Below are 16359 nucleotides of genomic sequence, written 5' to 3'. Positions count from 1 at the left end.
ATTGTTATCTGTTTCAGAAATAAAATCTGGATAATTGGACAGCAGTGGTAGAGTGCTTGATTTATTAGTGTTAAACATTGGGAAGAATCTCACTGCATTAATTGCCATACAAGTAATTATTCAATCAACTATATATGTAACATAAACTTGCTCGGACCATCAAGTCTGTTACACACACACACACACATATATAATATATAGTAACGACATGACAGTCTGCGCTAACTAAGAGGACTTGTTTTGCTGTTCGGACGCGGGCAGTGTTGAGCAGCATGGGGCAGACGAATACCCCAGTGTTAAATATTCAAAGAGAGCTCAAGCTGGCAACGATAATAATGATAGAAGAGTTTGGCTCTTGAGAAAGAGACAAGCCAAAAAAGTGTGTTAAATCCAGCAGTACACTTAAAAGATGGACATCAGTAACAGGCCAGGTTTATTGTTTGGGAGGCGTGGGTCACGGCAGACAGTGACTAAATAAATATCTGTAAACAATAAATTGCGAATTGAAAAACTGCAAAAGCCATTTACCGGACACCAAAATCAACACTTAAGTATAAGTATTAAATACTTTTTATTCCAGGTCTGCACACACCCAGGCTTCACACAGGCCTTAACCTTCACACAGGCCTTAGCCTTCACACAGACTTTTCAAACACAGTTTGACCTGTTTAACTAGAGGCAGGAGTTCCTCATTCTATTAGAGCCAGGTGTTCCACTTCTTGGCTCTAATTCCAACCCCATAGCATTCTGGGGTGTGTAGTCCTGTATCAACCCCTGGACTACATCTTTCCTCCCCCTACTCTGCCACACTATATGCCAATCATGAGAATGACATTGCTGCCAAACACTACTGGCAGCTTTTTAATTCAACGCTATACATTAAAACAGTTCCTGACAATTAGTTCCGGATAAAAAAAATAAAATAAATGTAGCCACAGTTCTGTTACAAATAACTGTTGAAGGACAGTTATATATTAAAAGCAGTACTGAATAGTATCACCACATGTGACTGTCTCACTACACATAGTATACGCTAAGGAGGCAAAAGACAGTCCTGAGGCAGAACATATTACATGACATATTGCTAGAAAGTTGGAAGACTGTTTTAGATTGAAGAGTTTTTTTTTTTTTTTTTTTTAATGCATAACGTGTCACTGTAGTTGCAGACTAAAGACACTGAAAATCTACAAAAATACAGTGTAAGAGTAGGATTCAAAATGAAATACAAATCAATTGTAGGACCTAGGCAGAAAAATCTAGCTCCTATCAATGCTTTTGATTACAAACGTTTTATTAGTTTCTCGACTAAAGTATGAAAGGTAGCCTTGGGCCCTAGTCACAAAGCTCTAACTGGAGTTATTTAAAGAAGTCTATTTGAGTGAAATAAATAAAACATGCGTGGAACTTCAGACCAATAAAGAACAATGTGACTAATAGTGAACCTTATTTATTCAAAGAAAATGTGATTTATTTATTTATTTTTAACTTTTTTTTTGACATTTGCAATTATGCTTAGTCATGTCTGTGTTAAGGTGCTCTCATCAGGATGTGCTCTTCAGGTCTAGTGTCTTTTATAAAAGTAAGAGCCAGTGCCATCTAGTGATCTTCCACCTTGGAAACAAGTTTCCTTTAGGTTTGTTGTCAGTACTTTACTTTTCGATAGGTGGTGCTTACTAATACTGGTTGAACTGGATGATCTATCCTACTTCATGTCCATGGCATGCAACTAGAAATGAAGAGTAGTTATTTTAATTAAAGTTAAAGCTTTGTGATTTAGGCACTCAATTTCAGATGCATGTCTTAAATATCGAAGTCAATATAGAAAATATGCCATTGTTAAATGCAATGTAGATCACTTATAAATGTAATCCTAAATATAACAAGTGTATTACAGATTCAGCATCTTGTAAATTCAGCACATTACAGAAAACTCAATACCAGTTATACAGCTAACACATTAAACTCAGATAACACATGGGTCAGTGATAGTATTCTGATAAAATGTTGTTTTAGAAATACAGAGTAAACCAGGTTCTGTCACCATTACTGGCATAAATCAGAAAACATATATTTCCTGTACATTGGATTATTTAGATATACTCTACAGATAAGGGTCCCCAAATAAAAGTCTATTATTATTATTATTATTATTATTATTATTATTATTATTATTATTATTTTTTATTTTTTTTATTTTTTTTAAAAAAGAAACATACTAAATATTGTGACTTCTTCAAGCTCCAAGGCCATGAAACAATAACGCGTTTAACCCTTTAAATCTAAATATGTATTTCCGATCATTTATGGTATTTTATTATTTACTTAGAGGTCTATCTCCTTATTGCCCATCTTTCTTAAGCTTAATAATTATGTATTGCATAAGTTCTATATCTATATAGAATAAGGAAACTATTACCAATTAACTGTTGACTCCAAATTTCAATCAGAGGTGGTTATTTTGATTCACAGGAGAAACTCTAAATAGCATTACATTATAACTGGTATTTATGTGCATGTAAGAGTATGCATGAGATGAGAGACCATTTAAAAATCTTGTTCAGATAATTTGCTAATTTATCACTTATTACATGTAAATGTAAAAATTACTCTAAACAAAAACACTAGGTTGTACAAATGGTTTCAGTTTTAGAAACCACTAGGCAAGACCTCAACGACTCACATTTAAAAGTGTTACAAAAATGTCCAGTTACTGAGAGTATTTTAAAATATAGGGGGATTTGCCTCAGAACTGTAAAGCTTCATACAATGTAGACAGCCAAGACATACACACGTTGTTAAGTATTCTCACACACTTCAGTAGAAACTGTATGACAAATACGTAATGTATATTTCTACACAGGTAAGGAACTAGCGATAAACAAGACATGGCCAGACTCTGCACACACATTCATCTGTGCTTGGCTTTCTAAAAACCATATCATTGGTAGCTAAGAAATAAGTAAATTCCTAAATGATGCAGTACAGCACAGTACAATACAGTAGCCACCACTAAGTGGAGGTTTTCAAAGTCCATTTTTTTTTTTCAGATTTGCTCTTTATCCAGTGGATTTTGTAAGCAACGTCTTTTGTTTGCCTTTTGTTTTATGTTCCACGATATTCTTTCTTGTCTGCAGAACAACAGCCGAGACAGTGTGAAAAACGAGTGAGGATTTCTTCTCCACAAGGATCTGCTTCATCAGATCAAATGTTTTCTAAGACATCAAAGGGCACAAATCCCTTCTTCTTCCCACTGGACACTTTAATAAAGCCATTGGTTTCTTCCTTGCTGGCCACACAAATCTGAAATGTTAAGGAAAGAAATAACACAAATCAGTTGGGACCAGTTATTAGTAATTGTCATTGTTTCTAGCTCAAGGGCTGGATGTTCAAAGACTAAAGAAGCACCAACCTAATAAACTACCAGTGAATCTTCTTCTACGTTATACACCCTAAGGTTTTAGAAATAACTTTACGTGCATAGTCTGTTGCATTAATGGGAAGCTTCAAGGTGCTCACCATTTCAAAACTGCTGTGTGCCTGAGATGAATCTTATAGCTAACGAACTGGCGACATTAGGTATAGGCTTCAATATGACACTGGCCCTTACCTCTGTGGTTTGGTTTATTTACAGCCAGGGGAAATGTTCTCCTGGAAACCATTCTCAATGAGCATGCACTGCCCCCTCTCAGTCTGCATGAGGGTTTACTTAGGACTCAGTAAGGAGAGTCGTTAATAAAGCATTCTGAGTGCAGGTAGGGAGCGTATAGTGACCTCAGAAAGGATGTCACAACTTCTGACCAGTAGATGTCACTCGTCATTTCCTCTTTGCAGAACGGGTCTCTGCTTAAAAACAGGAGTGGATGACACTACAGGAAGTGAAACTACAGTAAAACCTGCTTAATATCACTCCTGATAATGTCACCCACCACTTAGCATCACCACATTTAAATGCCCCAGCCAAATTAGAATCAAAACACAGCATACTGAACACTGCAATGAGTATAAAAATCAAGGGCTCTGGGATACCAGGTTGTTCATTCAGTAGAGGCAATAGCCTTATAAAAGTTTACCATGGTGAAAGCACAACACAGAGTAATAAAGCATAGAAAAGCAATGTAAAGAACAGTGAGGTGTGGTAAAATGTATTTATTAACATGGAAAACCAGGGTAAATTATGGTTAATTCATGGTATTACCATGGAAAAAGCATGGGAAAATTGCAGAAATACAGGCAAAAATGCCATGGTAAACTTGCATGAGGCTACTACATGGAGGGCAAGTTAAGTCACATGATCTAGAGCAATTTAAACACCTTGCAGGCTCAATCAAATAAATTGTGCCGTGGCTGCACATGGTGGGCTCTATGATGTATCACTGATTTTTCTTTCATGTCTTGACTTTTCATAATTTTTTATGAATTCGTTGACCTACCCGCGATGTATTAAAGTAACTTGAACTCCCGTAACTTGGTTTTATCCCTGCTGTAGGAATTTTGTTACAACTGTTTGTTTCAAAGCACTTTCGCATGCAGATGTACGAATCTCATTATAATATTGAAGTTTCGCTCTTACGCTTGATGTATCATAATTTTTTGCTGATTTATGACTGTGTTTTGTGCTTGTTATTTTACGCCTGCTGGCGCATACTGGTGTAGATTCAACAAGCTGTTCGTAAGTCAGATTGCCTCTTTAAACGTTTGCAGCCATTTAGTTACTTAAAAAAAATAAACAAAAAAAAGTATTTATTAATAGTCTATATTAAATAACAATGTCAATAAATATCCCTGTGTTGCCTGCAAAACTGACAGCAATGAACGGTGTTATTTTTTTTTTGTATCATGTATTATGCTTTTCTCTGTATTTAAAGTATTATGGATTTTCTTGTTGTTACTGCATCTTGTAAAGTGCTTTGTGTTGGTGGTCCACTATGAAAGGCGCTATATAAAATAAAGATTGATTGATTGTTGACTTTGATTATTGCAGCTGAAATCGAACTCGCTGTAAATGCTATGCTTAGTAGTTTATTCTATGAAGGACAGAGGCTACAAATTCGCAGTATTTACGAACATGTAAGCAATGTTAGTACATAGAGCCCGGTGACTGTGACGGAGAGATCTGTGCTGGCTGTCGGGCACATGAGTGATCCATGTGGGGCGGGGGTAGTAAGCCCTGTTTTTACCTGCCTGTCAATCATGACATTAACACACAAAGGTTGAGGGAGGGTGTGTTGTTCAGATCTCTTTGAGTGGTTGAGGGGCGGGTCTTGGGGGGGAGGATGATCGACACCATAAAAATGATGCTTTCCTGCTCCTTGGATGGCCCACAGTGTTGCCAGCTTAGCAAGTTTGTCACTAGATCTAGCGACTTTTACATTTCCCTAGCAACAAAAAAATGTCAAAGCAACTAGCGACAAATCTAGCGGCTTTCACTGACGACAGCAGTGATTTTCATAAAAGGACGTCACCAAACTGTATCGTCACAAGCAGCTCAATACACCAGGCTTCTCATGTCCTGAACTTCAGGAAGTAGTACAGTACAGACCATAGATATCAGAATACTGCATTATGGGATATATATGGTACACACACACACACATGCACGAGCCTCAATGATACAGATAAGAACATATTTATTTTATTGAAAACACTTTCATGCCCAGCGGCCACCTCTCATTAAAGTCTAAAGGTTGTAAATCGCTTTGAAAAACGGTGTCAGACAAATTTAAAAAATAATATTTTTTTGCAACATTTTTGGTGACTTTTGAATGTCTAAATAGCGACATCTAGCGACTTTTTTGCAGTTTCTCTGGTGACTTTCTAATTTGTGGAGTTGGCAACATTAGTGGCCCATAGCAGGATATCATTCAGCAGAAGCTCTGGCCGAAGAGCTGAACTGAACTAAACACAGAGAGCAAAAGTCTATATACCAGGAAAAATAAATAAATAAATAAATTATCGGTGCCTGGCAAAACAGCAGACGACAGTAGAGATTACCTAAAAGCAACAGAGGAGTCTGAGGAAGACAGACGTTCGATTTCAGTTTGTTTATGTTCCCATAGTGGTAAAAATACAGTCCCTGGGATGTTATTTATTTGAGCTCAGGGGGATCTCGGCAACCCCTTAAATTAGTGTACTGAGGGAATGGAACAGCGAAGATGCAAGTGAAGGTGAAATTGGTATGTATTGTAACACAGCATGGAGGGGGTTAATATCCTCCCTGCCTAAAAACGTGTATTTATTTTTATTGTTTAATTATCATTTATGTGTTAAGTATCATCTATTGTAAATTAGAGCCAGGTGCAGGGTATATATAGAGAGCAAGCAGTCTGCTCGAGACAAGGTGCTCTATGAAGGAGCCTGATTGATATGTCTGCTCAGTCGTATAAAAGGTACTGTGTATAGTCCTTTTGTGTCATTGGTCTTTTTGTTTTAGCAGGAAAACAGCTTAGCTGTCCTGTTGTGTATAGAGAGGTTCCTGACGTGTGTGGTCAGCACTCCAAAATGGAGTTAGGTTTTGTTTTTGTTTTTGTTTATTAAAAATAGCGCGTCAGCACTTAAAACTCCATTCCTGTGTGCTGGGTCTGATTTTAAAGGGGCAACGAATGACTGTGAGTGATGGCCTGTTTATAGTATATATGTACGCATATAAGTTTTCACTCATAGTTGAAATTAGTGCATACAAGTCACTCAGCAGTAGCCTGAACCTGAGGGTGGTGTGTGTGTGTGTGTGTGTGTGTGTGTGTGTGTATGAGACGTCATAAATATAACACAGCTATGTTCAACTGGAATCAGTTAGAACTGGTTTAAAAAGATATCTATGTTTTAAGTTGATCAAAATTAGAATAAATCAGAACTGGTTTAAAAGGCTAGTATAGAGTAATAAAAATAGTTTAGAGTAATACAAATGAGTTAGCTATTATTAGGTGAGTCTGGGATGTTAGCGGTATGTGATTGCCTGTATGTTAATAAATTATTGCTTGCTTCCAGTATAATTAGAACTGTAAAGAGCAATCCTTTGTGATTCTCAGTGCCATTGAGGGTCACCCAGTACTTTTGAGATTCACTGTACTGTGATGCTGTTAGACTTCTGCCTTCTGAGTAATAAACTACTTTTGGTGTGAAACATTACCTACAAGATCTTATTGACTTCTTTGATCAGGTAACATCAGTTACATTTCTTACCCAGCAGCCGTTTGAACCCGTGAAACACTAGAGGGGAGTTTCGTGAGGGAAGTGCAAAAATAACCTGGATATGTATAGTTTGCTGTTGCATATGATAACAGAGAGAGAAGTAATACAGTAAGGGAAATTTCATCGTACAGTATCGACAGGAATCATATCAGAAAGGTTTGGGAGAACATAAGGAACAGTTAAGGTTACAGTGTAAGGGATTGCTCCTGTAAACTAATAACTGGACATTGGTATAAGTCTAGTCCATAGGGAAAGGAACAAATCCTTTCTAGGCACACGTGGCAATTGACAATAAGCTGTAATACAAATTCACACAATCATGAATTATAAAGTGCTATTGGTATTAAAAACTAGTACATCAGGAAATAAGATTTACTGAAAGGAGCATTGGAATAAGACTCATATCTAATAAAGGACAACTTACATTAAGTTCAGGCACGTGGGAAGGTAACAATTATCTTCAAGGAACACAAGGCACTGGAATAAGCCTCAGGTATATATTCACAAAAAGTGAATAATAAAAAGCTATTGGCATAAACTCTACACTCGGTAAGTGTCACTTTACCGATTACAAACATGGAGTGGGTGACTGAATACGTTAGAAAGTGAAATGTAAGAAGTAATAAACGAGTTGTTTGTATTGTGTTAGTGTTTGAATAACCTGGTTGGTCAACCTTTGAACTAGAACACGAGGCAGTCTTCCCAGACGAGGCAGTCTTCCCAGCGACAGCGAGTGGAAGCGACAGCGAGTGGGAGAAGTACAGGCGTGGAAAAGTACAGAGCAGTTTCGAAGCAGAAAGGAGAAATTGCATCTTGAATTGCTTTAATCAGAAAACAGAGGACATTGGGGAAACACAGCAGCAGCTCAAAGTCAAACAGCCGCGTGTGTTTTTCTGATAACAAACAAGCTGAAACTCGGAGCAGCTGATTCAAATTCAGCGTCGTTTTGAGACACGGGCGAGGGGAGGAGCCGACAGCACAGCAGAACAACGCAGTTAAACGAGGCAGTCTTCCCAGCGACAGCGAGTGGAAGCGACAGCGAGTGGGAGAAGTACAGGCGTGGAAAAGTACAGAGCAGTTTCGAAGCAGGTTGACAGTTGCAGAAGAAACTAAACTTAAAAAAAAAAAAAAAAAACCTCAACATGGTCTTCAAGCCTGTAATCTGTGACACCTGCTTGATGTGGGAAATCCGAGAAAACCCAGCGGAGCTAAACCAAGTGTGCGTAAAGTGCCGCGCGATCCAGGATTTGCATAAACTAGTAAGTATGCTAGAAATGGAGCTGGAGGAAGTGAGACAGCAACAGGATCTTGAGGAACTGGCACACCCACAATTCATGGAAGTCTGCATCACCCCTAACAGACTGAAAGCCACCAGGGAGATAGAAGGTCAGAACAGCTGGGTTCAGGTAGGCAGAAGCAGGGAAAAAAAGAAACTTTGTCAAACACAACCACCAGAAATCAAAACAACCAACAGATTTGAGTCACTTCAGAATTGTGATGAGCAGAACCAACAACAAGAGAATGAAAGGAACAACATCCAGGACCCCATTGACAGTGGTGACCAGACAGCAAAAAGAAGGGAGGTCATGATTGTTGGGGACTCCATATTGAGAAACACAGCAAGTTCAATTCGCAGTTTGGACCCCCTTACTACAACAGTGTGCTGCCTTCCGGGAGCCTCGGTCAAGCACATCACTGAGAACGTGGACAGGCTCCTAGAACGAACAGGAGACGACCCGGTAGTAGTCGTCCACATCGGTACAAACAACATTGGAAGAGACAGACCAAAATCCCTGCAAAATAAATTCAGAGAGCTAGGAAGGAAATTAAAAGAGAAAACCAAAACTGTGGTATTTTCTGGTATACTACCCGCACCTTGCAAAGGACCATATGGACAGCTGGAAATAATTAATCAAAACGCATGGCTGAAGACGTGGTGCACACGGGAAGGCTTCACCTATCTTGATCATTGGACCACATTCTACAACGAGGACTATCTGTATAGACGGGATGGACTGCATTTAAATAACAAGGGAACTAGTCTACTCGGAGAAAAGATCCTCGAGCAGGTTCGGAAGCATTTAAACTAGAAAGGAAGGGGGGAGAAATCAACAAAAAAACAGAAGGGAGACCGCATCAAAACAAGAACAACAACTCAGGTAAGACAACCATTAAATGTATTTATCTAAATGCTAGAAGTATCAGAAACAAAATTCTAGAACTTGAAGCTACTGCACTAACAGGTAACTATGATGTGATAGGTGTTACAGAAACGTGGTTATCTGAGAGTGATGGGGACGAATATAATATTTGTGGGTATACACTGTATAGGAAAGACAGGCAGGACAGAAGAGGAGGAGGGGTAGCGCTATACATAAGAAACAGTCTTGAAGCCCAGGTGTTAAACCTGGACAAAGAAAATAAAACCGAATCAATATGGGTCAGAATAACAGACAAAAATTCAAAAGGCATAATAATAGGAGCATGCTATAGACCGCCAGATTCAGACGGTGAGCACAATAATCTGTTATACAATGACATTAGAAATGTGTGTAGCAAAGGAGAAGCCATACTAATGGGGGATTTCAACTTCCCCCAAATAAAATGGGAAAACCCGGTGGGTAGCGCGAAGGATGAAATAGAAATGGTGGAAATGACAAATGACTGCTTCCTAACACAATTTGTGAAGGCACCCACTAGAGGGGAGGCATGCCTTGATTTAGTCTTTTCAAATAACGAAGATAGAATAACTAAAACAGAGGTCAGAGAACCACTGGCAAACTCAGACCATAACATGGTCTCATTTGAAGTGTTTTTTAAATCCCCAAAAGTAAAGACTAAAGTTAAGGTTTACAATTTTAGAAAAGCAAACTATGAAGGTATGAAACAGAGACTAACAGAAGTAGATTGGAGTAAAATAGAGAAAACACCCACAGAAGAAGGATGGTTGTTCTTCAAAAATGTAGTACTAGAGGCGCAAAACAATTACATCCCTAAAGTAGACAAATCTAAATGTAAAACTAAATTGCCAAAATGGTTTAATAGATCAATTAAAAAAAAATATTCAGCGAAAAAAAGGCACTTTACAGAGCATTAAAAAAGGACCAAAAAGAAAGTACGCAGAAAGAGTACACGGAACTGCAAACGCAAGTCAAAAAGGAAGTTAGAAAGGCCAAGAGAGAAATAGAAATGAACATTGCTAAGGGAGCTAAAACCAATTCCAAAATGTTTTTCCAATATTACAACAGCAAGAGAACATTCAAAGAGGAGATTAAATGTTTAAGAGATACAAATGGCAAAATCGTAGAGGAAGAAAAAAAAATAGCAAATATGTTAAATGATTACTTTTCACAAGTTTTTACAAAGGAAGATACTGACAACATGCCCCACATGTCATCCAGTTCCTATCCAGTTTTAAATAACTTTAGCATAACTGAGGCAGAAGTGTTAAAGGGACTAGGAGCTCTTAAAATAAACAAATCCCCTGGGCCGGATGAGATCCTCCCAGTAGTACTCAAAGAAATGAAAGAAGTAATTTACAAACCGCTAACCAAGATCATGCAGCAGTCTCTTGACACAGGGGTGGTACCGACAGACTGGAAAATTGCAAACGTAATACCGATCCACAAAAAGGGAAACAAAACTGAACCAGGTAACTACAGACCAGTAAGCCTGACTTCTATTATATGCAAACTTATGGAAACTATAATAAGATCCAAAATGGAAAATTACCTATATGGTAACAGGGTACTGGGAGACAGTCAACATGGTTTTAGGAAAGGGAGATCGTGCCTAACTAACTTGCTTGATTTTTTTGAGGATGCAACATCGATAATGGATAATTGCAAAGCATATGACATGGTTTATTTAGATTTCCAGAAAGCTTTTGACAAAGTCCCGCACAAAAGATTAATTCTCAAACTGAACGCAGTTGGGATTCAAGGAAACACATGTACATGGATTAGGGAGTGGTTAACATGTAGAAAACAGAAAGTACTGATTAGAGGAAAAACCTCAGAATGGAGTGTGGTAACCAGCGGTGTACCACAGGGATCAGTATTAGGTCCTCTGCTATTCCTAATCTACATTAATGATTTAGATTCTGGTATAGTAAGCAAACTTGTTAAATTTGCAGACGACACAAAAGTAGGAGGAGTGGCAAACACTGTTGCAGCAGCAAAGGTCATTCAAAATGATCTAGACAAGATTCAGAACTGGGCAGACACATGGCAAATGACATTTAATAGAGAAAAGTGTAAGGTACTGCACGCAGGAAATAAAAATGTACATTATAAATATCATATGGGAGATATTGAAATTGGAGAAGGAATCTATGAAAAAGACCTAGGAGTTTTTGTTGACTCAGAAATGTCTTCATCTAGGCAATGTGGGGAAGCTATAAAAAAGGCTAACAAGATGCTCGGATACATTGTGAAAAGTGTTGAATTTAAATCAAGGGAAGTAATGTTAAAACTGTACAATGCACTTGTAAGACCTCATCTTGAATATTGTGTGCAGTTCTGGTCACCTCGCTATAAAAAAGATATTGCTGCTCTAGAAAGAGTGCAAAGAAGAGCGACCAGAATTATTCCGGGCTTAAAAGGCATGTCATATGCAGACAGGCTAAAAGAATTGAATCTGTTCAGTCTTGAACAAAGAAGACTACGTGGCGACCTAATTCAAGCATTCAAAATTCTAAAAGGTATTGACAGTGTCGACCCAAGGGACTTTTTCAGCCTGAAAAAAGAAACAAGGACCAGGGGTCACAAATGGAGTTTAGAAAAAGGGGCATTCAGAACAGAAAATAGGAGACACTTTTTTACACAGAGAATTGTGAGGGTCTGGAATCAACTCCCCAGTAATGTTGTTGAAGCTGACACCTTGGGATCCTTCAAGAAGCTGCTTGATGAGATTTTGGGATCAATAAGCTACTAACAACCAAACGAGCAAGATGGGCCGAATGGCCTCCTCTCGTTTGTAAACTTTCTTATGTTCTTATGTTCTTAACAATAACACCCATGTACAAAGCAACAATGGAGAAGGTTGTTAAGGATTATGTTGTTTTCAGGGAGCCTATGCAGGGTCTCTCTGTCTTGCAGGTTAAGAGGAAGAAAAAAAAAGCTAGCATGACCATATATGGGCACAGAGAGAAATGCTGTGTTTCTTAGGCTATTTAAGTATGAACCAAGGGAATTTGAATAATATGTTTAAAATATGTTACAAGCTATAGATTCAGTGTATCACACACAATAAGTTAACGCCAAGCTATAGCTGCAAGCTTCTGGTACCATATACCCTAATATGCATTCTGCGATCCTATGATTCTGGTCTACTCAAGTTACCAATAATTAAGCAGCAATCTTTCGGGGACAGAGCCTTTTCATGTCTAGCCCCAAGGCTGTGGAACGACCTCCTGAAGGTCATAAGGGATAGTGACACTGTAACCACTTTTAAATCTAAGTTGAAAACACATTTTTATTCAATGGCTTTTATTGTATGAACAAATTGTTCTGTATTAGTGTTTTTTATTGTTCAGCGCTTTCAGATGTACTTGTGCTATATAAAATAAAGATTATTATTATTACTATTATTATTATTATTATTATTATTATTATTATTATTATTATTATCATTATTATTATTATTATTAAAATGTGGTGCTTTATATTGGGTACAAGGGGGGTAATGCTATCAATCTATGTGCAGGCAGGTTACTGGGACAATGCAAGATGTTTAAAATCATGATAGTAATTCAGTTGTCTTTGTAATCATTGTTGTTGGTTTAATGTTGCAATTACATTGTTTGGTGGCTAATCACAGCAAGCAACTCACCTCATGAGGCGCCAGTTGGATAAGGCATTATTATAAGGCTAAAATGTCTATGGGTGGTAAGCATTAATGTAGGTGCACTAGTGAGGCTATACACATTAACTACCTGTTAGGAAGTAAATGGAAGAAGGAGATGGCAACAATGTGTGATAACAGTTAGCTTGACTGGCAATGAATTTGATGATGTTGCTATGTTTTATGATGAATGGGTAACAACTGGGTATGCACCTGGTCGACCTCAGATAATCATAAGATGCTACCAGAAAATCTCTCCTCGGTGGACCTTGTCGTGTCCTCAGGTATTCGTCAGGCCAGGTACAAGTGGGGAATGTAGGTGAAATTCGTATGTATATATTTAAGTTTTTACTCATAGTTGAAATTAGTGCATACAAGTCACTTGGCAGTAGCCTGAAACTGAGGGTGATGTGTGTGCCTGTGTGTGTGTGTGTGTGTGTGTGTGTGTGTGTGTGTGTGTGTGTGTGTGTGTGTGTGTGTGTGTGTGTGTGTTTATGGGGGTGTGTGTGTGTGAGACATCATAAAGATAACAAAGTTATGTTTAAAACTGGAATTAGCTAGACCTGGTTTAAAAAGATATTAGCTATATTTTAAGTTGCTCAAAACTAGAATCAATTAGAACTGGTTTAAAAGGCTAGTGTTGGGTAAAACAGTTTAGAGTAATACAAATGAGTTAGCTATTATTAGGTAAGTCTGGGATGTCAGCAGTATGTGATTGGCTGTATGTTAATAAATTATTGCTTGCTTCCAGTATAATTAGAAATCCTTTGTGACCTTCAGGGCTGTTGAGGGTCATCCAGTACTCTGAGTTCACTGTACTGTGATGCGGTTAGATTTTTGCTTTCTGTGAAATAAACTACTTTGGTGAGCAACATTACCAACAAGATCTTATTGACTTATTTGATTATAGTAACAACACCTACAGCCAGACCCTGCTTAAAGCAGCACTTTTCTTTATAGTTTTATTATGAGTTTTTTTTTTTTTTTTTTTACCCCTTTTTACTTCTGCTTTTGATTATGAACTATTATTTCTACACGTACAGTACCTCAGGGCAATACCATTGTGGCAGCAACCCTGAGAGTGTCAAATAATTACACACTGTGTTAATAATAAATGCTGTGCGCCTGTGTGGAGTCTCAAAGACATTTCTGACTCCTGTGTAAATCAGGGAATCACCCACACACCCTCTCACAGTGACCCTATTAATTGTTATGGTACATTTGTCCTGTAAGTATGTAAAGTACACACCTGGCCCTCTTTCAGTATTATTTGGCCTTGTTCTTTGCAGCCGATGAAAGTTCTTGTGCATCGGTAAACTTTCTCGCCTGCCTTCACCTGGTCTGCGAAGTTTGCTGGAAAAAATCCAACCCGGTCTTCAATCGTACCCTATAGAGATTTGTAGAAGATAAGACTATATGTTACATCATAAAATGGCAACTTATGTATGTGCAGTATGTGCAATTCTTAAAACATTTCAACAAAGACTAATTGATTTACATATAAAGGAAATACAGCCTGCATTTACATATAAAGGAAATACAGCCTGCATTTACATATAAAGGAAATACAGCCTGCATTTACATATAAAGGAAATACAGCCTGCATTTACATATAAAGGAAATACAGCCTGCATTTACATATAAAGGAAATACAGCCTGCATTTACATATAAAGGAAATACAGCCTGCATTTACATATAAAGGAAATACAGCCTGCATTTACATATAAAGGAAACACAGTCTGCATTTACATATAAAGGAAACACAGTCTGCATTTACATATAAAGGAAATACAGTCTGCATTTACATATAAAGGAAATACAGCCTGCATTTACATATAAAGGAAATACAGCCTGCATTTACATATAAAGGAAATACAGCCTGCATTTACATATAAAGGAAATACAGCCTGCATTTACATATAAAGGAAATACAGTCTGCATTTACATATAAAGGAAATACAGCCTGCATTTACATATAAAGGAAATACAGCCTGCATTTACATATAAAGGAAATACAGTCTGCATTTACATATAAAGGAAATACAGCCTGCATTTACATATAAAGGAAATACAGTCTGCATTTACATATAAAGGAAATACAGTCTGCATTTACATATAAAGGAAATACAGTCTGCATTTACATATAAAGGAAATACAGCCTGCATTTACATATAAAGGAAATACAGTCTGCATTTACATATAAAGGAAATACAGCCTGCATTTACATATAAAGGAAATACAGTCTGCATTTACATATAAAGGAAATACAGCCTGCATTTACATATAAAGGAAATACAGCCTGCATTTACATATAAAGGAAATACAGCCTGCATTTACATATAAAGGAAATACAGCCTGCATTTACATATAAAGGAAATACAGTCTGCATTTACATATAAAGGAAATACAGTCTGCATTTACATATAAAGGAAATACAGTCTGCATTTACATATAAAGGAAATACAGTCTGCATTTACAGTCTTCTGTAATCAGCAGTCGCTTGCTTTTACCAACAGGGCAGAAAGTATTTTTTTTTAATACACTGAATGAGAATGAGGCACTTGAATAAGACACAAATACCCAATTTTCTTCTCTATAAAACAACTCAATTGCCTACAAGAATGTCCCTCTCTTACCTTCCACCAGTCTTCATTAGAGTTATCTAGTAGAATAATTCTGTCCCCTGGTCTGTAATTGAAGGAAACGCACTCTTTAATTCAAATACACTAGACCAGGCACATTTGTAATGTAAAATGGTTTTAGATTGCAATCCTGGTGGAAGCTGGCACTTTGTGTGACACAGACTCCTGAAATGGAAAGTCACGGATGCCACTCATCAGGGCTAATGAGTAAGAGCACGATCTCCCTTGTAATGGAAAGATAGTGTTCATTTAGATGAGACATTAGGTAATGCATTAAAATGCTAATGCAATGTTTTCCATGGAAGTGACATTTCCTCCTTCTGCGGAATGTCAATGTGCCAAGTGCATAATGTATTGTACCCAATGTTATGGCTTGTAAGATGTTAGTATAAAGGCTAAGTTTTATAGCTAGGTACATTTAATGTTTTGCTGAAACTACAAGCAGCATCAGGTGTAAGAGGACAACGTGAATTTAGAGTCTGGAGGAAAAAGTGACACAATGCTGTTATGCTAATGAGATGTGTTTTTTAATAAAACTATTTCCTCATGTTAGCATTAAAAACCTTCTCACTATGCTGAATATCATTTTATTATTTAGCACTATGCAGATACACCACACTGCAGCAAAATAAGACCTAAACTTCATTCATCCTGGTACCAAAACCTTCCTGAGGTAAATCCACA

At 37.5% G+C, this 16359-nt stretch overlaps 1 protein-coding gene across 1 annotated transcript in view; it reads right to left on the bottom strand.

Moving 5' to 3' along the window:
• Positions 1-2228: 2228 nt before the first annotated feature.
• LOC121312940 (SH3 and cysteine-rich domain-containing protein-like) overlaps positions 2229-16359 on the bottom strand; it is a 55808-nt gene continuing 41677 nt past the window's right edge. Inside the window, exons 9-11 of the mRNA XM_041244919.1 lie at positions 15670-15721; positions 14282-14419; positions 2229-3300 (exon numbers count right to left, since the gene is read on the bottom strand). Coding sequence (XP_041100853.1) covers positions 3202-3300; positions 14282-14419; positions 15670-15721 — 289 coding nt within the window. The 3' untranslated portion in view covers positions 2229-3201. The remainder of the gene's footprint in view (positions 3301-14281; positions 14420-15669; positions 15722-16359) is intronic.

This window comes from Polyodon spathula, chromosome 3 (assembly GCF_017654505.1).
Source record: "Polyodon spathula isolate WHYD16114869_AA chromosome 3, ASM1765450v1, whole genome shotgun sequence".
Lineage (NCBI taxonomy): Eukaryota > Metazoa > Chordata > Actinopteri > Acipenseriformes > Polyodontidae > Polyodon > Polyodon spathula.
This window is presented reverse-complemented; position numbering and strand designations above follow the sequence as displayed.